The sequence below is a fragment of the Micrasema longulum genome, unplaced genomic scaffold (genome assembly GCF_059751315.1).
Source record: "Micrasema longulum isolate JH-2025_06_02 unplaced genomic scaffold, ASM5975131v1 h1tg001593l, whole genome shotgun sequence".
NCBI lineage: Eukaryota > Metazoa > Arthropoda > Insecta > Trichoptera > Brachycentridae > Micrasema > Micrasema longulum.
Window position 1 is genome coordinate 69453 of NW_028278775.1, and position 25206 is coordinate 94658.

General features: G+C 31.7%; 1 protein-coding gene across 1 annotated transcript; it reads right to left on the reverse strand.

Annotated features, from left to right (window-relative positions):
- Positions 1–224: 224 nt before the first annotated feature.
- Positions 225–24329, reverse strand: LOC148274759 (hexosaminidase D-like). The gene is made up of 8 exons (XM_088236640.1): positions 23412–24329; positions 10300–10586; positions 8557–8769; positions 6190–6434; positions 4442–4528; positions 2910–3102; positions 1578–1759; positions 225–658 (listed from the first exon to the last, which is right to left on the reverse strand). Exons 1-7 carry the CDS (start codon positions 24306–24308, stop codon positions 1630–1632), a joined length of 2052 nt encoding a protein of 683 aa, XP_088092766.1. The 5' UTR covers positions 24309–24329; the 3' UTR covers positions 225–658; positions 1578–1629.
- Positions 24330–25206: the final 877 nt, after the last annotated feature.

Sequence of the window (25206 nt, forward strand, 5' to 3'; positions counted from 1 at the left end):
ATTTGAAATTGTAATATGAATATGCATACATATTTCCAAAAAGTTATCCACTACTAGCAATACATTTAAAAATCTAAGCTATGCTTGATAGAAAAGTTTTATAAAGATTAAAATTCATTTCACTACATCCAAAAATGATTAATATATAATATTATTTAAACGCCATTATAAAACTTTTATAAATAAATGTTTTTTAATTGTTAACATGTATTTTTTTCAATATATTTTTGTTTATTCAAACCTCAGGTATACAAATAAAATCAAGTGTAAATATAATTTGACAGATGTCCCGGTTTTAATTTCCAGGTATTTTAATTGAAACTTACCTGCGCTATCAATATGTAAGAAGTAAATAATGAAAGAATGCTTTTTATCATTTATAGTATCTCTACCTACAATATCTAGAGAAAAATATTTACAATGAGTATGTACAAAATACAATTATTATAATTGACAAAAATGATACATTTTCATCAATCAATCACAAATTTTTATCTCTTTAAGTCTATGTACATTGTGCAATATTCATTTTCCATGAATAATTATTTCACACTGATGAAAAACTCATTCATATGTAGAAAAAAAAATATGTCGGCGGCCTCCGTGGTGTAGTGGTCAAGACGCTTGACTCGCGCACGGAAGGTTCGGATTCGATTCCCTGTGAGAACACAAAAATTTTATGTGATTTTTCTTAAGACTGGGTGTTCTATATTCACCACTGTGATTAGGCCTCCTGGCCTGTTATGGTGCAAAATAAAAATATAAAAAAATATTTTTTTAATACTTGTTAACCGTTAGTGCGCCTAATATACAGTGAAATTTCCATTAATATGTATCATTTCAAAACACTGATTTTTTATAAATGCATAAAAAAAAATGAACAGGAGAAAACTAACAAATTAATTAGAAGAAATCAAATTACGCCAGAACCTCTTTTTACACAGTTTTGAAATAACACAAACACAATACAAAGATGATTTTTTTTAAATTTGAACAATGCGTAATAGTAATATTATTAGTTTTTGGAATTCCCTAAATCGTTTTTACTAGTGCAGAGAGGTATGCGCAAGGGAAAGGCGATAGTGAATAATCTTTGTTAATATTTTTGTTGTCATATTATATTTTTTTACAACTAAATAATTTTTTATCAAGAAACCTATCCATCATTGTTCTTTTTTGTATATTACACGGTAATGAGTGGAATGTATCCTACATGCAAAATGAGGTTCCAATGTAATCATGCATTATAATTCAATCTACAATATTTTTTATTTGTCAAAGCAAAGGAAAATATTTATTAAAGATGAGTTTTATAATATTTAATATTCATTGTGAGATGAAACACATTACAAATAAAAGCTTTTTTGGGCTTTTAAACTCAAAACAAAAAATTAAAACAGTTTTGATTTGGTTTTCAATAAATCAATATGCATCTACATTTGGATTAGTTTCTACGAAATTAACCAATGTAGGATTCAATCAACCGTTAATTAATCCTCAAATTCAAATTGATTGTATAATTAAAAACCTTTTGATGCATTTAATAAAAATGAAAGCAGTCAAAGCAAAATACATACATGAAATAAATACGCAAATGTAAGTCTTTATTGTTGCATTATGTAGTCAGAACTAATGTCGTTCAGCTTCGGCAACAAGTAGACCAAATCTCTTGAGATCATCCAGCGGGCGTAGTGGTCTTCTTTCCCAAATTTTTCTATGAAGTAGGGTTTGAGATTCTGCCTGAAGCTTTTCCAGGGCTCTGCAATAGTAGTATTAGTAAAAATGATTATTTCCATAATTCTAGTCAAACGATGCATAAATTCATGCAAATTAAAAGCTTATGGTGATGTTACAAAGTGGGTAAATCAGTCAATGGCAGGTCGTAAATGTCCCATCCATTAAAAAAATGACCCTATTTCCTGTATATTTTCAGTAACTAGTCTTACATCAAATAGTGGATTGTAATAACAAATGTTCAAAATATGTACATACATATTTGAGTAATATTTTGTACAGTGTACTTGACAGGTTTATTTAGATATTTCTTCCAACCAACCAAAATAACAATAACCATATTGTTATACGAGTAATCTATATTTAATCACGTTATGTTTGTGTTTGTAAATATTCATGGCAGGTTTACATCTGCGTTTAAAATTTAACTAATTAAGATGGATATTTTCTAATCATCACTGCCACTATGGATGCATCATCTGCGTGGCATGCGATGTTAACGACCTTATCTCCCTTAGTAGATTTACCACTTCCTTCATTCTTAAAAGTGTCTTTATATATTTATTCTGTTTGTGTAAGAAAAGGTATTTGACTTATATATTGTTGTTATATTTAGATATAAAGATGCTAAACTTGCTTTGTTTCTTTGTTGTTATCAAATGTGTTTTTTTTTATGTTCATATTATTTAAGTCCCGAATTGAGTTGTTGTAACTCCTGGGAATGTAATCATGAAAAATTCAATCTATTAAAATGAAAACATTATTGGCTACACATCATAAAGAAAGATCATCATCTACCAACGGGGTTTTTTTTTGTAAAACATGATGAATTATTAAAAAGCCAGCAAAAGTGGTGACCATCACAGCATACTAGGATTGTGTCGGCTCACACTTGATACGCGTATTGGCTCATGTTGAAAATTTGCCACGACTACACATACTAGTTTACATGCGAGCTCTACACGCATATTTGGGATGTACAGTCCGTATCTGGCTTAAGAATTTCTTTAGTTATGCCAGGATCTTTTTTGTTACAGTATATATATGAATGTCACAGATTTGCCTATTGAGGTATTCATCAGCAAAAATGTAATGTTATTGTAATATTTAAAAAAAAAGTAGTAATTTTATGTTTTTGATCACCATGTAGAACTAAAAAAATAAATAAATCTTACATTATGTCAGGATATATTCTCTGCTCGACCCACTCAGCAATGGTATAGATGTCGCAGTAGTCAGCAAGAGCATCAGAAGCTGATCGGGCCAGGGATGAGAGGGATCGAAGCAAACGAGGGAGATCAGCTGACAACTCCAGGATGCGGAGAGGGGCGGAATAGTTATGACGGACATTGTAAGGGGTCAACCATCCTGAAAGTAAAATAACAAAATTCTTTTTTCAAATAAATTTTTGGTTGCAAAATCCTCAATTTCAAAAAAGAAGCCGCATCTTTGGGGGACCACTGGTTAATCCTGAGGATGTAAGAGCACTCCCTGGGATAGGATAATAGCCAGAGTCTTCAAATATTAAGGCTTGGAGGGCGAAAATGAATTTGTGAGGACTCATCACAATAGATCTACACAGGTCGTAGTCCATTTGGAGTGAGAATTAGTTAACGGGGCCCTATCTACAGGCCGCAGTGACGTCAGAAGCTTATTCAACACTGAGTCCCATAAAATCACGATTTGTGAAATTAAGAATTTTCAAAGAGTAAATCGTTAATTTACAAAAAAACATTGCTTTATGGTATGAGCGAAACCGGTAGGAAGACATATGGTCTTTAAAATGGTTTTCGGGTATGTTAAGTCTGTTAATTCTATGTGAATCCCTTCTTCAAAAATACAGAATAGTTGTAAAAATAACTGTTAGAAAATGGAAAACATGTTAAAATTTATAAACTGAACAAGACGATTTAAAAACTGTAGTTTTTAATTCATTTAACCTTTAATGAATAAATATGGATGTTACGATACAGTAGCAAAGTAATAACTTTACCCAAAAAAGTGTATTATAATGAAGTTCAGTGGTTTTCTTATTTTTTTTTATTTGTTAATTATTATCAATGTATTGTATTATCATCACTCTGATTTTTAAAATTTTTGTAATTTTTAAATTACTCCGCCCTTTACGTCACAAGTTCTGTCGGTGAGTTTAAAAAGAGAACCCCGTACGTATGAAATAGCTTCCTGGAAACCGGAAATCTATCACAACACATAATTGATTGGCTATTTTGAACAGCTGCTGACCAGAACCTATGCGTTTTAAAGTAGTTCATTTTAATAAAAACATATTTATATTGGTTCCCTCGATTCACAAAAGTTTACCTCGCTCGATACAGAAATGTCTGAGCTTGGTCCGCTGAATACAGAAATAACCATCCCACTCATTTTTTAAAAACTTCGTCGTACAATTAAATGCTCTGATTTTTATTGCATATAGGAAAACATTTTTTGTACATTATTTCCTGTAGCACTGAACTTCCTCATTAATTTGATTTATCTACAGTTGATCAGAAAAAATACAAAATACCTTTGTATACCTGACATTTTATCTTTATAAAAGCATGAAAGAAAATATGCCTTGTCGTGTGTTTGACAGTGAAATGTAAAATTTTCAGGTAAATTGTAAATGAAATTTAACAGCAAACCTTATTTTAAATTTACAAACATAATTTTCATTGACTACAAATGAATTAAACTTTGAATTTACCTTTAAGTCTGGTTGTTTGTTCTAAATATTCTTTTACTTCTGACTCTGCAACATGAAGCCTGTAGGTCAACTTGAAAAAGGAATTTCCTGCAATAAAAACAAATAATATAATAAAAACTATTTTTTTATTTGCTATTATATAAATACTATTTAATTAGGTTGAACATATTTTAGCTCTTTGGGTAAAAACCTGTGTTGAGCGTAAATGTTTAATATAAGAATAATTCAATAATACTAAACTTGTTCATCACATATTCTAAATAACAATGGCAAATAATAATAATAATATAAATTACGGCTGGTTTATACTGAATATTATGAACCCTTTGATTTTTTTTTTTTATACGCCTCCACTCGTTTGCGGGTGATTTTGAACCCTTTGATTAATAGAATTATCTATTTATATTTGTTTCCTAAACTATCAGACTAATGAAACAGACATCTTACGCTTAGATCAAAGTGGTTAAGAAACCAGCGCACTAGAATGAGCATTAGCAGTCGCAGTCCTAATTTCCTGAAATGCTCTCCCGGCAGAAGTGCGAAGCTGTAAGAGTGAAGTGATGTTCTGTAAAAAGCTGAAAACCTATCTATCTTATATTATGAAAATTGTGCTTTATAAGTTATCCATAATAAAAACAACAATTTATAGCAATATTGATGTTATCTTTAAAATATTACTGAAAAAATTGACGCTTCAATAGATGTTAAAGTTTTATGCAAATCAGAGGGTAATAAAAAGATAAGGCCACTTGGGCGATTTGGTAATGGTTATAGTAAAAATGACAAATTCTTATTATATTTGACTGTTTTGTTACCAACATTACCTATTTTTTTTAGTATTATGAAATAATTTGTATATGAAATAATTTGAAATAACATGAAATAATTTTTATAATTAAAAAAAAAAAAAAGAATAACCCGCTAAGCCTCTATTTAAAGGCTTGTCAGCAGGTGGGAAAGAGAGGATATAGAAAGAGGAAATGAAAAATATACCACAACACCCAGAGGAATTGAGATTTTTTTTTTCTTGAATTCCTTGATTGCAACTGGCAGAAATTGAACCCGTTTCACAGTTAGTCGTCTAACCAACTGTGCCACGGTCCCTGTAAAATTCATTTAATAGTCATTCTTACTAAGAAAACCTTTATACTAAGAAGGACTGTACAGTGTTAAAATGTTTTTTTTACATATTTCAGGCACTAATTTTTTAATTTTATTTCTTCTATTTTAATTTTCTTCAGCCAGATTTTGATTTCTCTATTGAAATATTGTTTGTTATCAGTTTACTTAATTATGTTTATTTTATTTGGAAATCCCACAGTCCTACATATTTAGTTTAACACACTTACGAAATATTGCATGGGCTTAAAACCTATAAAAGGTTTTTGCAGATTATACAATTTAAGTAAAGCAACATACTACATACATATAAAAAAAAACAGAAATACGCATGTCGTAAATGGGGCAGGATTAGGACGGGGATACGTAGTGAGGATGGGGAACGGAAGGGAGAGTTAAAAAACTTACACATGTTGTATTACAATTAGTATTATGATTCAGTTTTTAATTTTGTGTAAATTCAGATTTTTTAAACCACAGTAGGCCAGAAGTCCCGATAGCAATTCACGAAGAACCCGGAACCTTCAGTATGTGGGTCAAACGTTTTACCAGCGCACCAAGGAGGGCAGCATTGATTGAAATTATTTCCAAAGTACGTTGCTCGAGAAAAAATAAGAGAAAATAATGACCTGGAAATAAACATCTCCCGAATCTGTCCCACATGTGAGGATCCGTGTTGAGCGCCAGGGATGGCTGTTCCGCTCCCGCTGTCCTGCCTGCAGTTCCCCCTCCAGCCCCTGGACAGCCCAGGGCAGTAGCCACAGTGTCCGCCCCCACACTGTCAAAATGGCCCCGAGATACAGCTGATAGGGACACGGCGAGCGATGGTATAGAGGCAGGAAGGAGTTCACAGAGGACTGCGAAATGATCGTATCTAAAAAAAATAATGTGTAGATGGTATTTAGAAATAAATCCGTTTAAGAAAGTTACGAAGAACTAGTTACAACAAGAATTGACCAATCAATTTAATCCCAGTCAGTGAAGAATTTACTTTCATCTTTTCCTCGATCTGTACTTCCGGATTACCAAGGCTACCAGATTACAGAGAGGTCCTTGAGGCAGCTTTTCTTTTTCGGCAAGGAGCGATTTTTCCTAGTATGTGGGCAACGCAGAGGAGACTTGAGTCCTCGAATGCGATGCAGTATGTGGTGAGCAAGCTGTCCCAAAGCCTCTTCAGATTTCAAACTCGAATTTAGATTTCACAAGCATCTAATCAGAATTAGAAACGATTCCAAGCTTCCTAGAGTGAACGGACTGGAAGACAAAATCACCTGTTTTATAAAGGTTTATGTAAAAGTATTCAATGAATTCCCAGGAAGTCTCAAGGAAGCTAGAAACATCTCTACATTCAGAAAATAATGCTTATATTGGATGAAAAATTAATAAGAATTTTTAATATGTGTAATGTTAGTTTGTAAAAATAATGATTAGTTTTACAAGTTAATAAAGACACAACATAATACATCACAACATTTGAATCTCCCATTCCAAATATTTTTTTTACTTAAAACAAATAAAAAATATCACTACATGCAAATAGTGGTTAAAATCAAGGAAAGCGATGAAAGGAAAAATAAATAAAATTGAGGACTCTAATACAATTTACAGTATTAGGAACAAACTTAGAAATCTCCACTAAAAGCAGAAAATTAGTTATTGATGCCAAAATAAACTATACATAAAAACCTACCTACCTAAATAATAGTGTAATTCAAAACAGTCTCTAAATCTTGCAAAAAGAGATTTCTATTATACTACTTGACATCGCAAACTTAGCATTCTCCATTGAGTTAGTGAAGCATAATTAGAAATCTCACAATTATTTTTCCAAAGTTTTTCGGTAACTCCTTCAATGGAGATTTCGAGGTTTGCTTCAAATACCCTCAATCATCCCATGAATTTACATTCCAACACAATAATATTGAAATCAAACATTGTTTTGGACCGTATCGTAAAGCATGATTTGAACTCTCAAAGCCACTTTTTGGTAAACCAGGGTGTTTTTTAAATTTTTTTATTAATCAATATATTTCATAAATGGTATATGTTTTTTTTTATTCTATCCAAATCTACTTTCATACATCCTAGTAAATGATATAACTGTAACTCTTCAAAAAAAGAAACTAACCCTTGTGCTTGGAGAGTGACTTACACTGTTATTGTTATTTATTTATTAGAATTTATATAATTTTGAATAGGTATACGAGTACATAAGAAGAAAAAAACTTATACGATGAAAAAAGAAAAACAGAAAATAATAATACATTCATACTTATTAAAATTAAATGCAGTTTTTACGCTTATTCAAAAAATTTCTTTATATTTACTTTGAATTTATTTATTGATATGTTAGTTTTAATAGTTTTTAGATCATTGGGGAGATTATTGTAATTTTTGACACCTTTGAAGACAAAGCTATTTTGACCATGACTTGTGTGGAATTTAGGGATTTTAATATTATTTGATATCTGAGTGACTTATTCATCTTTAATTCTTTTATTTTTTCTTCTTTATAAATTTGTAAAGTGGAATTTATTTTATAAATAGTGTCTACTGTATGAACTTTAAATAATGCATATAGAATTTCCGTATTGATTGCTGGGGGTTTCTTATATAACCCATGCAAAATGCCTAAAAGTATTATAATAATAAAAATATGTATATGGTTTTATTCCACTTTTATTTATAATTTTTAACCAGAGATTGGGTCACGACAAAACCCGGTCACTGGTAAAACATAATTAATTTAATTATTATAATTAAAATGCAGTTCCACCAAGAAATGTCAGTAGAAAAACTCAACCTAAAAAAAGTATTGATAAAAAAACATTCACAGCATGAACAAAAAAAAATATTGTGAATAAAAAAAACCCCCTAGTCATCAGTATTAATTTTTAGTTTATTGAAGTTTAAGAAGAGTATGTATTCCTCTTATCAATTTTGGTAATAATCAAAAATACAATATAATATTCAGGATGTAAAAGTTTTAAAAATACCTTTGCCAGCCTGTTATAGCGATCCCAGTGAATCCATTGCGGAATTTGACTCCTTCCTGATGCATCAGCTCCAACCAGCGAAGATTATTCTCCAAGTGTCTCCTGGCATTCGGAACATATTCTGTTTCTCCAAAGGCACCCTTGAAGGCTGACGCGGACCAGACAGTAGGAAAAACAGTCGCGTATTTATCCCAGATATGAGTCGGAACGAATCTGAAAAAAATAAATCCATTTTTAATAATTTATCAAAATGTGATGCAATCAGCATATTTGTGTATTTATTTAGTTGTGTTTTATTAAGTTAGTTTATAACATCTTAAGAACTGATATAAACTTTTAATAACATGACAATTTTTTATCAAAATATTTATGTATTCCAAACGCTCTTGCGCCCGTAGAAAACACTTGTAAATCACTATGTAAATACACGAGATAAAAGTGTTTTCTGCGGGCGTGAGAGCGGTTCATAATAGCACCGCAGGTTCAGATAGGGGAAAGCAGAAAGTAATTTTCATAGATCAATTCTCATCTAAAATTACATTTTGCCCTCAAAGTAGAAACCTGTTTTAGAGGTATAAAACTTGGACTAAAGTATCTCAAAATAATAAAAGATGATTTAAAATCGCATTTCATTTTTATCACTTGGAAATTTAGCCGTGACACTATGGGGTCAGCTGGTTTTCTTCATTAAAAAATATTTACATTTAAGAGAACTCGCAAACCATTTTTTATAATTGTTATTTTACGATTCACATGGGGTGTTTTCAGGTTATTATTTTTTTTTTTAATATGCAAATATTAAGATGTTAATGACTTTTTTTTCCCACGCAGCGTCGGATAAATAATTTTAATTTACCGAAAACGAGACGTTTCGCGCCCTATGCGACAAAAACATTGGACATTGTGTATTTTTAGGTACCATCTGCACACTTTTTATTTGGTAAGATTTTAAATATTGAGTGTTAGTTTATTTTAAAGTCTTAAAAAGGAACAATCATATTCTTCGTTAATTCGTCGTTCGGCAAATAAAATTTCTTTTCGTAGTTTTACACAAATTAAATGCGTACCTAGAGGTAGCTATATTATGTAACATAGAAAATCGTAAAGTTCGTGCTTTAAAAAATATTTTTATAGTAGTGCACATGGATGAATGTTTACATGTGCATTCTAATTAAAACTCTAAAAATATCTCATTCTCAAAGTATAATTCCCTTACGGCACCCAGTGGTCCAAGGGCCACTGCATTAGTAAACCAAAAACTGCGGCGTATTTCGAACATCTGTTACATGAAAGTACGGTGATCAATAATACGCTTCAGAGTCCAGGAACAAAGAAATATTGCAGATTAAACAACCTTCAATATAAATATTTCTGTGGCTTGGATCTAAAAGGGCCGATGTCTATTTTAAACTATTTTATATACAAATACATATGCACTGATGTTTTTGTATTAATATTTGCTATCAAACGCGTCAAACAGTTCATTATAACGCCACAAAAATGCTAAAATATTACTCTCCTGTAATATTCCTATTTGCGACATTGGCCTCTATAGATCCAAGACACAGATTTCATGTTGACCCACCAGGAATCGAATCCAGGCCCTCAAAAATGGTAGACGAACGCGTAAACCACTATACAACGAGGCAAACTTATCTCTACTCGATTTCGTTATTCAGGATTGTTACCTGAGAGCAGCCATCGAGTCTAATAATTCTAATAAAAAGAAATTGTAAAATATACCTGTAAACATCTTCAGCATATACCCAAACCATGGGCTCCACCCGCGTCCCGATCCCGGAGTCAAGCAGGTCGCGGAGCGGCACGTGCCGCAGCATGTCGTCCCACAGCAGTGCGCGCACGGCCGGCCGGCGGCGCGCCAGCAGCGCCGCCACGGCGCGCACGTGCCGCAGGAACAGCGCGTCGCGCCCGCCCGCGGCGCGCCGGCACCGCGCGCACTCGCCCATCTGAAACACCTCGTCGCAGCCGATGTGGAGGTATTTTACGCGGTCGCCGTGCAAATCCATTACCTGAAAAAATATATATATATTAAAAAATAAATAAAAACAAATTTTGTTTTTGACAACTTATTTTTTATTTTTTCTACTGACCGATTTTAAAGCTATAAAAGCTTTTTTATCAACGTATACTTAACTATTCTACAGTCAAATTAAGAAGAGACTTTTGACGTTTTCACACTCATGAGGTTCTGTAAATATTGTCAGTTTAGTGTAGGAAACAAATGCCATACTTTATTGAGTCGCCGCAATAGTGACGTACCACCAGAAAACTTTACTATCAATCGATAATATCGACTTTTATTGAGTATTGAATTAAATTGTGCGTGTTCATTTTAAGGAGTTCGCAATATAATTAATTAAAATTGATCGACGATAATTTTGCCGTTGAACTATTAAGTATTAGACTATTTAGTCATGAAAACCCGTTTCTAGTTTCCATTTACCCCACCTGACAGAAAATGATTTAAAATCGATATCGAAAATCGAAAGAAAAAAGACTGCTACAACGCTATTGTAATCTGTCAAAAGTACCTTACTATATTGTCTGAACTGTAATGAATTCTATTCTATTTTATTTTATCAATGTTTGCTAAATATTACATATGGAGCTAATAAATCAAGTCTTTTTGTCTTGTTAGGAAGGGAAGCGTAATGTGAGATGGATACGATCTTTACAACTAGACAGGAGTGGGCTAAAGGAAATATTGTTTATTTATTATTTTCTATAATTCGTTGAAAATGACCCTAAAATTAAAATGTTTGGGGAAATCATAAGAACGCATTTTTTTTTATTAAAAAAAAACATACAGGGTGTTCTTTAAACCCTGTCACATCCGAAACCACGATGATCAGTATATGCAAGAAGACATATTGGCATATTTCAAAAATATTTAGAACGCAGAAAATTTGTAAAAATTAAATATTAAAAATAACAAATGGTTGCAGGGGAGAAGCGAGGGGGGCGCGGCGGCGCGGTTAACGGTGTATCAGACTCCCCCTCCCCCCTCCTCGTTTCTCCCCCGCAGAAGTAAGCAACCATGTGTTTTTTCAAATATTTTATTTTTTAAATTTTATTCGTTCTAAAAATGTATTTTAATTTGCCAAAATGTCTTCTTGCTCATACTGATCATCGTGGTTTCGGATGTGACAGGGTTTAAAGAACACCATGTATACTGAATGTAGTATTATAGCGCCTGCATGCTTTAATTTATTGGTATAATATTTAAAACGGAAAATCGTTAAACCATAAACTCAACTCCATAACAATATTAATAATAATAATATGCGTCGGAAAAACGTTTGTCATCGCGATATTGATGGAAAATTCAGATAAACCATCACTCAACGTATTATAAGTTTAATATAATGTCCCCATACATGGATCGCGTGTTAATGTAGGCGATAAAATAATATAATATAGAATAATTAATAGAGCAGAGAGCGGATATACGAGTAATATTCGCAATATAATCTAGTATAAAGGAAATGCCGGAACCGAAAATCATTCGCACCATTATAGCTGACGTTATAATTTGCACAAAATGATTACGAAATAAGCCGTGAATTACGAAGCACAGAATAACAATGATTTAAAACTCCGCTATACTGCCGTCCGTGCGATGAATGCAGTATCGAGCATTTTTTTACATTTTGTTAAATACAGATTCGAAATCACGAAGAAAATATATTTATTTTAGTCTTACTCACGTATCAATATGCCTTCAGGAACCATGTAATCCAGGAAGCAAAACTGCAGTAACTAGATTTTCAGTTTATAATTATCTTTAATTTATATTTTAAATTTAAATATCAGCCTTAATTCTTGTGTGGCTGTGATGCCACACTAGTCGACATATGACACAAGACTTTATATATCTCTCTTATTTTTTTGAATGATGAACTCGTATTTTTTTAAATCTTCAAATGGACATTTTCACACCGGATTTGGAAAGTAAAATTTGTATAACTATGCTGGATGTTAATACAAAAAATATTTATCCTTGCTACGCGAAGAATGAATGTCCGCTAATCCAGCAACGCGTCTGTATAAGAGAGAGCACGAAGATCGAAGATAGAACTCATACATAACAAGGAAGACAGCTTTTTTTCCATCTATTGGATATATTTAACACGCCCCTTAATTTATTCAAAAATAAATTAAGACTGATTCTTTCTGGCTGCGATACGATCCCACTTGCTATTTAATGATGCTCACACTTGCACATACCTGAACACTCACTCCCACATACACACAAACACACATATACACTTACTCTCATACAAATACTCATAAACACACCCTTTTGTTGTAGCACAATTTAATATGTATGATTTTTATTTAGAAACTTCGCTGGTCTGTCCTTAAACCGTATCTTTTTTATGTTATTATATCATTGTCGACTGTTTGTTTCTGTAAAAATAAATAAATTAGGAAATTCGTGTATAATTCGTGTAAAATAATCTAATAATGAACAGACTTTTAAATGAGATACCGCACTCTTAATACGGAGGACAGTAAAATACTTTTTGGCTTATATCAGTTCTAAAATATCTTAATATTTTGTGACGCTTTACTCAGTTTGACGAACGGTGGAGATAGCCACGTTTGTTTTTTAGCGTCACATTTATATAAATGTCAAAATATTAGATATAAAAAATTTCCAAAGATGATATTTATTTTAAATGAATATTACTAAGGGGAAATGGACGACTTTGCTGTTGTAATATTGATTAAAAATGGAAAACAGAAGTCATTATTTTATCAAGTTAACTTTTGAAATATCATCAAACGACAAGGAATCTTCATTATCATATTATATGACCAATGCTACGGGAAATTGGGTATACAAAAATAAGAGCATTTAATTGTACGGCGAATTTTTTCTAAAATGCAAGAAAAAATAATAAAAATTAACTACTTTAAATGACGCCACAAGTTCTTCTCAATCAACCAATGATTGAGTGTTATGATAGATTAATTAGTGTTATAATTCAAATAGATCAAGTCAAAGAAGGAATCGTGTGTTAGAAATAACACATTGTAAAACGAGGCTCGCACAGATTCATGGATATTTTATAGGCCCAAAAATGTTTAATTCCATTTTTACTGATAATATTTCATTGATTCCAAACTTTCAAAATTTTCCTTCTTTTAAAACACACGCACTATACAGGATTCAAACTAAAGATATGAACTCTTTTTTTTCTATGATATATTTTGTTGCCCTTTAATAATAAGGAATATTTTTATGTTTTTTTTTTATTTTCCTTTTTTAATTACTATAAAAAAATACCATATAATCTTTTACAGAATATTTTATTTTCTCATTCTTATGTTACACAAAAATATTATAACTGTCCATTATTTATTATAGGAGCAAAAATTCATTAACATTTGCTTGTATACGCACAAACAGACCATGCCTTTGTGGATTTTTTTTGTTTACTATTTTTACTATTAATATGTAGTTCATTGCTTTGTAATTCTGCTTTATTATTTTTAATACTCTGTTTTACTTCTTATGTGTATTGTAAAAGAAAAAATAATCTGTTTCAGGGAAGCCAACCCCCCAATCAGGACAACTCACCGAAGAGAACTAGTGACGTCACGCGCGGAGCAATTGAAAAATTACAAAGCTTTAGAAAATTATAGCGATAATAATACTTTACATAATATTTAAAACACATTTTTTCGGCTTAGTTTGAAAGTAAATTAGAAAATAAAAAACAAAAAAAAACTACTGAACTTCCTCAGTCAAATCAGTATGTCTTGCTTCAAGTGTTGATTAAAATATTGAAAGAGGAATACTAGTTTCGACGGCCTTTTTATTACCCAGCCTATCTCTAAGTTTGGACTGAACAAAACCAAAGGATAATAATTATCTCTAGAGCTGCTGTTGCTGCATATTATTCTCCTTGCTCCGGGTGAATGTCCATTCCACAACACGCAACAAACGTGACTTTATGGCGCCCGGGGAATCTCGACACAGTTAAACGCGTAGCGTTAATGCGGGAATGTCTCGTAAAAACAAAGACACCCACTAAATTATAAACATCATTGATATTTATTAGCAATCGATCATGATGTATACATATCCTTCGAACCCTGGCTAAAATTCAGTTTTAGAAAAAGGAAGTTCCTTGTTTATTTTGTTCCACTTTTAAATTATATGTAACAATATTTTTTTTGAAAATGACAGAATTTTCTCGACAATCAATTTCTAAGACTGATGTTCTAAAATTTACATAGTAAAAGTAAAATATGAATCCCTGATAATGAGGAAGTTCGGTGCAACGGGAAATTGGATATATTTTTTTTTTCTTACGAGTGGTAAAAATTCATCATTATCATGTAACTGAACTGTTTAAACTAGAATCCTTAAAATTTATTCATAAATTAGCCACTGATGTAATTGTAGACGAAGAATTAAAACTTGAAAAAAAAATGTAGTAAACATGAACACATGAACAACCGTTCAATTTAAGAAAATCAGTGGTATATTGGTATATTCATAATTTCATTATAGAAAAAAATGTTGATAAACATAAAACCTATATTGTTTAAGAAGAAAAAATACTAAATATCTACACTTTACTATGAAGAGAGGAGGCGGTAAAGAGGTAAGGAAAGAGGGAGGAGAAAGGAAAAACTTAAATATTCAGAAAGTGACATTTCATACGTGATTTGAATGTAAATAAAGGATGTCTCTGACATTAGTGGGTAGATTATTCCATAATCGAGCAGCTACTACCGTGAAAAGGGAGGAAAAGAAATAGCGGTGAATGGGTATTAAGAGGGTTCTCTCGTTACTAGAACGAAGAGATAGCCCATGCTGTGATAGAGCTCGGAACAGCTCTCTCAGATAAACAGGCGAAGTGAGATTATTTAAAATATTGTGAAGAAGTGATAGAATGTGAATGTTTCTTCTATGCCTGATACTGAGCCAGTGTAGTCGCGTGCGATATTCGGTTATGTGATCGAATTTGCGAAGATTGAAGATAAAACGTGTACAAACATTCTGCAATCTTTCTAACTTATCAAGCAATATAGAATTAGCATCTGGATAACATACATTTGCATAATCAAGGAGTGGAAGAAGTAAGCTCTGGACTAATGTTTTCTTAACATTGATTGGCAATTTAAATAGTCAATTAATAAATTCAAAAAATATAAAAAGCGTTAAACTTCCGCGTTGTACTTTCACATAAATTATAATGTAATTATAGTTTAACTACAGGACAACTCACATCTCGAATGCTCCGTTGGCGATTTTTCTTTTAAATCGCGTAATGTTTTAAAACTCACCTCTCCATTTAAAATAACGTTTTAGAAAAATTCCGGGTCTAATGAGACTAAAAATTATGGTAATGTGAATTACAAACAACAGAATTGTAAGTAATTATTAATGACGGCAATAATTCAGCCTTATATAGGATTTCAAATTGCCTAAATGTTTCGTTATTATTTCATTATTTTTCTTGAAATATATAATTTTTAGTTGCGCGGGCATACCAGGCAAACATTGATTTCAAGAAATTAAACAGTAGCGGTTTTCAAAAAAAAGGCTTACCTTTCTCATAATATCTAGTTTAAAGATTCAGGTAATCAGAGACAATCAGGCATAATTTTCAAATAAAATAGTGGAACCTGCACCAATTTAAAATGTTTACAACTAAAAATTCGAAATGGCAGTTATTCCATAAATAATCTTGGATAACTAAGCTTGTAAGATTACCTAAATTTCGCTGTATACATTTGGCCGTTTTTATTATTTTCTTTGGTTTATATTTCTGTACTTTAATTGCTATTTAAAAAATACGTTTGCGGCTTTGCGTGCTGTTGATATCGTAAAGGAGAATTAGCTGATTATAATTTGTATTGTGTGCATTTTTTAATTTTAAATAAAAAAAGATAATTTTGTTTACATACATTAAAAAGCAATGATAAATGCTGGACAGTGAAAAATAATAAACAATGTACTTGAAAAAATACATTGGAGACAAATTTCAAAACAGCATTAAAAAGCACACGAAGACTATGTCGCCGCCAAATAGTTCAATCGGCCACTCCACTGTGCGCGGTTAGGCTGTTTATCAAATGCCGGCATTCAACTGAATGATTAAGCCGTTTGTTAAATGAACGTTTAACGAAAGGGTTGAACGTCACTTAGCCTATTTAATTTTAACACGACGATAATAATTGTTTTACTTTTTATTTATTTTATGTGAAGTTAAAGTTAGGATAGGTTGGTTTAAGTTTAATAACAATAAGTAAAAATCGTTTATTTGCTTAACTTAATCTTTCATTTAACATATTAATTAGTACTTAACTTAACGTAACAAGTTAAGTAATAATAAAAAGTTTTTGTATTATTACTTAACCCAACCTAACCTATCCCGGTGGCTTTTAGATCGACCATTTCCAAAGGGCTAGCTTTCAATCAGCCAACACGTTGAACGATGAGTTATATTAATTAATTCATCGAATGGCCTACCCATTCAGTTGAATGCCGGCATTTAATGAACAGCCTAACCTCTCTGTTGAGGGGCTGATTTAACTATTTGGCGACGACAATTACACTTACTAGACGAAATATAACATGACTTGACCTTCTATCTTTATTTGCCTATTGTTACCCTAACGGGATATTAAAATTATAAATAAATCAAATACATTTTTACATTTGGGATGCAAACGAACTTATATTAAAACGAATTATACATTCGCATTTGTCGTTTTCTGACTGAGGGTAATTTATTCGAAAGCGATAAATGCCTTAACGAATATTAATCTTTATTATTAGAACAGAGATGAAGAATATTTCAAGAAAGAAAAATGGAAGTCTAGGCATTCACAGGGCTTATGACCAGTCATTAACTGGTTTATGTGGCAATTTACAATTTATATTCACCATTCTGCCTATGTTTGAACCTTTTTGTTTATTTAATGCTTCCACCTGTTGATTTTTGTGAAATTTTTATTGATGTTGTTGAAACTTTTATGGATGTGGGTGAAATTCGTCTGACTGAATTGTTTCACCTTCAAGGCAATGCCTGAAAACATTTTTTAATTTTTATACTTCTTTTTGAATCGGTTGGTTTAATCAAAAATATTTTGAGTTTGTCCAAATGTTTGAAGACAAAGACTGGATTTCTCTATAATATGTTAATATTGAATATTCCCTATGGGGTTAAAACAAGTATTCGTCAACCAACATTTGGACAAGCCTAAAATATAATTAATTAATATTTATGTATACTGAGTAATCACCCATTCTGATAGCATATCTTACGAATATTCATCCGTTTAGCAAACTCTTTTTTAACTAAGTATATCGTCGGGTTTCTGGCACAAGTTGGTAACTACATTTTACTAGTTGTAAGATATTGCACCTTTAATGTTAAAAGCTCGGCGCAAATCAACAGTAGGGAAATATCACATACTACGAATACCGATAAAAATATATTAAATGGATTTAGAATAATTAATTGTATTTTCAAAATCAATCTGGATATTGTGGAGAAATGTTTTTCATAAATATAAAAAAGAACTTCGCTAGAAAAACGCAACATGTTTGGCCTTGACAGTTGTGACGTCAAGATTCGTGATAAAGTTCTAAACAAATTTGAATGGTCAGGAACAAATAAAAATGAATCGTGACGTATTAGGGGCGTGGCCAATGAAATAACCGTTTTTGCGTGAATTCAAAATTACAAATTTAAAAGTATTTTTTATGCTACTTATAAGTAGCATATTTTTTCAAACTTTAAAAATGTTTAAAAAAACATATTTCCCTAATCAAATAAAACCTATTATGCTTAGTTCTCTCTTCGTTGGCGCGATTTCATCTAAATGCCAATTAATGTTACGATATTTTTTTAATATTTAATACTTCGCCTGCTTTAATTAAATCAAAAATTATGTCAAGTACAATATAATAAGTTATCAGTAAAAACAATGTTTGAATTAGTCACTCCTTTGCTACTTAATTATTTTATAGATGAAATAACCTTTCCATATTTGTTTTTATAAATAAATACGCGTGTGTGTTTTTAATTTCTTTATTTTCGGTATTATTCTTTCAGATATTAAATTACACTTAAAAAGTAAATTACGTACTTTTTAATGACTTCTACTGTATCTTTTTAAGCATGTTTTATTGACTTTACTTTTTAAATTTTGTATAACTGCTATCTATTATTGTTTATAAACTGTATTATTTATTAAATAAACAAATTTTTATTGTAAAGTCCTATGGGCGTTTAATGTTTTTTTTAAAATACATTAAAAAAACTGTAATTTGAACATTATAAAACATTATTTTTTGTATTCATTAAATATGAAATATTTTTACTAACTTTTAAAACACAGATTATTTAATTCCATTTTTAGAAAAATTGTAGTTACCAACTTGCGCCAGAAATCCGACGATATGAAGATATGTCTAAGAACAATCATTTAGAATCCAGTTCAAAAAACAGCTGATCAAATATATTCGAGTGTTGGATATTGATGAGGTAAAAGAGCAAAGTTCAAATCTACCCCTATTTAGATTCAGTTCGGATTCCTCAAAGAGATTTGTTTTCGAGAAAAATCACTCTGACAACAATCGTTACGTTTTTCAAATAAAATAACGAGATGGTATAAGTAACTAAGTCGTGTATTTTTTTCCCTCAAAATCAATAAAATACACCATCGTCAGGGGTTCGCTCTTCACTCTACCACAACTTCATTTCCCAGCACAGTTATTTCTGTTATTTGTGACTATATTTAATATAATATTTGGATATTATGTAAAAACGTAAATATTCATCTTTCTGATAACAAAAAACCGAGGGCCTTACTTATAAATCGGGTATAAAGTTAAGCTTGAGAATAGTGGTAGAATAATGATGATATAGCAAAAAGGAATTACTTATAAACCTTGCATAGAGTTAAACTCGGTTTACAGATTCCAGAAGAAGTTCCAGATTTACTTGAGGATCGTCGTTTGGTATTAGATATGGGAATTTTACATGACATTCTTAATGGACGTCTTGATAGTCCTGTTCTGGTTTCTGAGTCGGCCCTTAATGTACCTGTCTAATCTATCTGAATCTATCTCTTTTCCATGTACCTACTGTTCGCACTAACTATGCACAGAGCTCTCCTCTGATTCGCTTGACGCGTAATTATAATGTATTTTTCAATAACATAGATATATTCAACCGCAGTAAACTCACTTTTAAAACAAGAAATAAAAATATATTATATGAAAAAAGTTTCTTTATAAAAAAATAATATTTTTACATTATTATTTTCAGTTGTTTCTATTCTCTCATATCAAACACACACTTACCCTGTCCATAAACCCACCCTTACACCCATATACACTCACACACATATTCACATACCTACCAAAACCACACTCCACTCTCTTACCCACACATCCTCACACACAAAAACTAACTGAACTGGAATTTTTTAATTATATTTAAGTGGAAAACTGATTTGGCTTTATTTTATGTTTTTTTTTAATGTTGTATATGTTCTTTTGTATTGCGTTGTTTTTCTGAATAAATAAAAATTAAATTAAATCTGAGATAGCGACCATAGTAACTTATACCTGCACATTATGTGGTATAACGCTGGAATAAGCACGCGAACTTTCAAAAGTCATATTTTTCGGTAATCAAAATAAATAGTTTATCAGATTTTTTTTCAATTTTAAACAATTTCGAAGTCCTCCGATCTTCTCAATGCGATTCAAGTGATTTTTAATTATTTGTTTAAATAATATCTGAAATGTTATATGTTTGTATGCGTTTCAATTAATTGTGATAAAAAAAGAAACACGAATAAACTATAGAATTTGTTTTTAACTTCTCCTCTTATTCCTAATTTTGATTTATTTTTCCAACGGTTTTCTCCGTGTTCTCGATTACACTGTTGTGTTGTTATAAAAGTTACTGCGCACGCGCACACATCAGTGTTGACTGTTTGAAAAAATCAAGCATGAAATAACCTGTAAATTGTTATTCTAGGTAATAAATATTTTTATAAGTAAGCTTTTTTTATATCGGTTATAAATAGTGAAACTGGGTATAGTTATTTCTTAATATAAAACTGGTATAAAGAAATCTAATAAGTTAGGCCCCAAATGTGCTCAGTTAAAGTAATTTAAGGACGAGTAGACCATTCGTGGGAAAATAAATTTCGTCAAAATAGTTCTAAAATACTAACGCACAATCGTAATTTTTAAACACATACTGAGGGTCACATCACTTCAAAGATTATACCTATAAAATATATTGTTATTTTAAATTTGGAACGACATTGGTTTATCCTGATAATATACATGCATTTTTAAAATATAAAAAAAAGGAATTCTTGAGTTCTTATTTACTCAATAATAATTTACTCAAATATTTAAATTTTCAGACTATTTCCTAAAATTCGTAAATAACTTGTGCTGGAAAAATGGAAATCGAGTTGTGGTAGAGTGGAATTTGAACCTCGGACCTTTGGCCCGTGAGTCCACGGGACTACAACCCGGCTCAATACATACTCAGAGTAATAATTCAAATAAATTCAGAAGCAGATGTCGTTTATGCATAGGTAATATATTATTATTATTAATATTATTATTGTCGTTTATGCATAGGTAAGTATTTATATGTAGGTATACTTGATCTGTGCAAATAATAGGTCTCATCATCATCAAACACTTATCCGCACGGGCATGGCAATAAACCAAATTCGGCGTACTTCGATCATCTGTTACACGAAGGTAAAATGATCAGTCCAACACTTCAGGCGCTAGTCCAGGAACAACGGAATATCGCAGTTATTTTTTTTATTTTTTTATTTGGGAAAACAACAGTTCTACATAACATAGGGGGGACCGAGGAGAGTTGTAACAGAGAAGGGTTGAAAAAATGGCGAATTCGAGAAATATATGATTGATGGCGAACTGGGAACATCACGCATTTATTGTTTTTTTGACGTGCCACTTGATAAGTCAACAAAAGCAGTCTACAGGGAGTGGTTGTGTGTCTACGACATCTGGACGGAAAAAATACCAAAAGTAAGTTTTTGGCCAGTATTTTGATAGCCTGTTATTCGATACGCATTACGTAAACGCTGAAGTGATATTATTTCCAATATGCACCGACTATTCAAGTTTTAAAGCGTGATATTGTTTTTTATAGCTCGCCTCTAGTTAGGAGGTTTAAAACCATTATTCTGAACAAGGCCTGATTTTTTGAGCCTTCTTTTTTTATTTATTTTATTACTATAATGTTCTGTGTTGTGAATTTAGACATAAAAAAATCATTGAGGTTCTAACAACTTTTGTTTATTAAACAACTTATTAACGTAATACTAAATTAAACTAAAATATATTTCTCTGTAAAAGATATGAAGAGGCGATGTAATTTGTTTTACAATAAAGGTAATTTAAAAGCACTGCGCTATGTACGCGTTCTATTCAGTTCAAAAATACAAGTACATTCTCGAATAACGTATTATTTGGATTTCAATAAAGTTTCGCGAACGTAACGTTGTGTTGTTCACAGTCATTCGAGAGAACCAAATTGGACACGTTTTATTTTTAACAAATAATAACAACAAAGGGAATTCGGAAAAGAACCAAATATCCTAAAATACCTTTCAATATTCAATAGAACAAAACGTGTTTATATTTTTTCGATGTTTTATAGGAATTTTCAGTTGAAATTCAAAAATACAAAGGAGCTATAAACAAAATGTTTCGGTAAGAAAATAATAGGTATCATTTTTAAATTTACAATTATTAATATTTTTTCTAGTAAAACTTTTTCGGTTTTTCTTTTTTAGAAAACATAATATACGGGGAGGTACTATATCTAATTTTATATTGTTTTTTTTATTCAAACGTCCTGATCTTATATTTCGAAATCGTTACTCTAAATCCTTGTGACAATGGGGAAATACCACATACTACAAATACCGATAAAAAATATATTAGAAATGGATTTAGAATAATGAATTGTATTTTTAAAATCAATATGGATATTGTGGAGAAATGTTTTCATATATAACTTTAAAAAAGAAATGTGCCACTAGAAAAACGCGACATGTTTGGCATTGATAGTTGAGACGTCAAGATTCGTGACGATGTTATAAAAAAATGTGAACGGTCAGGAACAATGTTGAAAATAAACATGAATCGTGACGTATTAGGGGAGTGGCCAATGCAATGACCGTTTTTGCAGTAATATGATTGAGAGTAATATGGCGCCCGTGTCATAAGATTATTAGTGAATTCTAGGTACATTTAGCAAACAACCAAATGTATCGAATGAAAATTGTTTCGATCCGCAAGTGTAACCAAAACATCTCACGCTTCTAAAAAAAATACATAGATAAATTCGGATCGATTTTAGAATGATTTTCAGGCGAATCCAAACTGACAAATTAATGTCAATTGATTTTAATGGGGAATTTCCTAAGTCAGTTCTGATGTTACGACCCGTATGTTTGGAAAATGAGTTCAGTTATAAAGATATTATATGCCTCTGTCCTGTGGATATTATATACGAGTACCTATATTTTTTGCCTTAGAGGTGAATCTCCCAATGCTAATAAAACATTTGAAGTTTTATTGATTGAATCGGCAATTACTTCGTAACACTTCATGATAAATTATTATAAACTAAAAACTTTTTTATATTAGTATTACACATACAATACAAATATGTGTAAATGCATTTTAAGTTTAATCGAAAATTTCACGTAAATGCTTCCCCGAATAAAGTGACCGTCAATATATCCGATCTAAATGTAATAAAATATGTAATGTCATTGTTGCATACCTGATTGATCATGGTTTCAATGAAGTCCATGCTCGTGTTGAGGCTGGGACAGAGAGCCTGAGGGGAGTCGGGAACTTCCCTCAAGTGGGAGAAACTCTCCCTCTTCAGCGCGAACTCCAGGTGGCCAAATGTCTGGATTAGGGGAATTACTTCCAAGTCGTTATCCTTAGCCGCCTGAAGGATTTCTTGCACTTGCTCTTTACTATACGCATTTTTCGCCGAAATATCTTCCAAAATACCGTAGAAAGGAAACATGTCCTCATATTCCAAAAGAAGGCCGGTCGCTCCGAGAGTCTTTAGAAGGGGAAAAAGTCTTTTAAGATAGGTTACTTTAGGCGGAGCACCCTTAAGATCTAAGTGAATCACGCGTTTTCCAGGTATGTATGGATTTTTAGTATCCACATTTACAAATGGAACTCCCATTAAACTTTGAGGCTGAATAGCGTAGTTTTCAAAATTTATCTGATCATTGTTAATGCTCGCGATTCCATCACCAGCTGCTTCTCTTCGCCGAGCGATTTCATCTCTAGAAGGCTGTTCCAAATTCTGAATATCTTTTTCAGGTACATAAGGCTCTGTTTTAATACTGTCCCTATGATCCAAAAGCTTCGGCTCTCCATTTTGTACAAAGTGGACACTGTTGCTATCAATATCGGCTAAGTTCTTTCTCCTAGATACTTGCGCGATGATCGGAATCGATCTCAAACCGTCTGGATTTCCTTGATCAGATATGAATGCTTCTTTTTGTGGTACGTCTACGTTGCTTCCATAGCCTATGTTATAATGTACTCCGAAGATGATGAGGGCCAGTAGAAGAATGGCAATGAGGATTGTGGATTTTTTTCTCCAGGCTGTGAGCCCCATCCGCCCCGCGTAAATGCAGGGCGCGAAAATCATACTGCAAGAGGTACTGTGACTTAACCTGAAACAAAATAAAAACAAAATTTAGGCGTCGTCAAAAACAATTTGAAACCAAATAAATGAATATCACTGAAAAATATTAATAGCTGATACACGGCAACGTTACTGATTAATCAGCCCATGAAAAGTGGCAAATCGTACAGAGAAGTGGGATGTGGTAAAAAGGATTAGTCGATTAAAGTGACACATAGGTTTACAAAGCTTGTTCTTAATTAAAGATGATACGAAGACCCAAAGCTGTGCGCGATTGAACGATAATCTTCAAAGAATAGTGTATGTAATGTCTGTTAAATTTATGAAACTAAAACTCTTTGATCCAACAGTCCAGCTCTTTACATATATTTGAACATACTCAAAATATTCTCGATGAACATGAGTGTTGAAATTTAAAACAAATATTTTGTTGGGTTGAAAACGAAGTTACAGTTAGAGGGTGGGTTATCCTTCAAGTCACGTATGGTGTAATAAATAATGCATTTAATGGCATAATTACGCGCCAATCGTTTTATCGCTGGCGAGAAACACTTTGAATACATAAGAAACACGTAACCATTACACAAGGGTTGCATGATATATTGCCATTAATTTGTTCAGCGTTTGTTAATAGTGGATACTTGGAAATGGATTGAATATTGCGGCCACTCTCAAGGTGACAAATGAAATGAATTAATAATAGGAACTTTCGACAATTGTTTGATGAATATGTTATATAACATACAAATAGTATAATCACTGAAAATTGTATTTTTCATCGTAATCATTACTGGCTCGTTCACACCTAATGATGCGTGTTTAACCTTTATAGGACACCTCGAACAAAGTGGCACATAAAAATAATCCCATTTTAGAGAAGGTAGTATAGAAGTCTAGGCAT

What these genes read in the sequence shown, in the direction of transcription:
- LOC148274759 (XM_088236640.1), bottom strand. Translation starts at nt 24,308, where the DNA reads ATGATTTTCGCGCCCTGCATTTACGCGGGGCGGATGGGGCTCACAGCC. An exon ending in CGGGAGATGTTTATTTCCAG is followed by an intron (nt 4,529 to 6,189) that starts GTCATTATTTTC and finishes TTTTTATTGCAG; the next exon opens with GAAATTCCTTTTTCAAGTTG. An exon ending in AGAATATATCCTGACATAAT is followed by an intron (nt 1,760 to 2,909) that starts GTAAGATTTATT and finishes CTACTATTGCAG; the next exon opens with AGCCCTGGAAAAGCTTCAGG.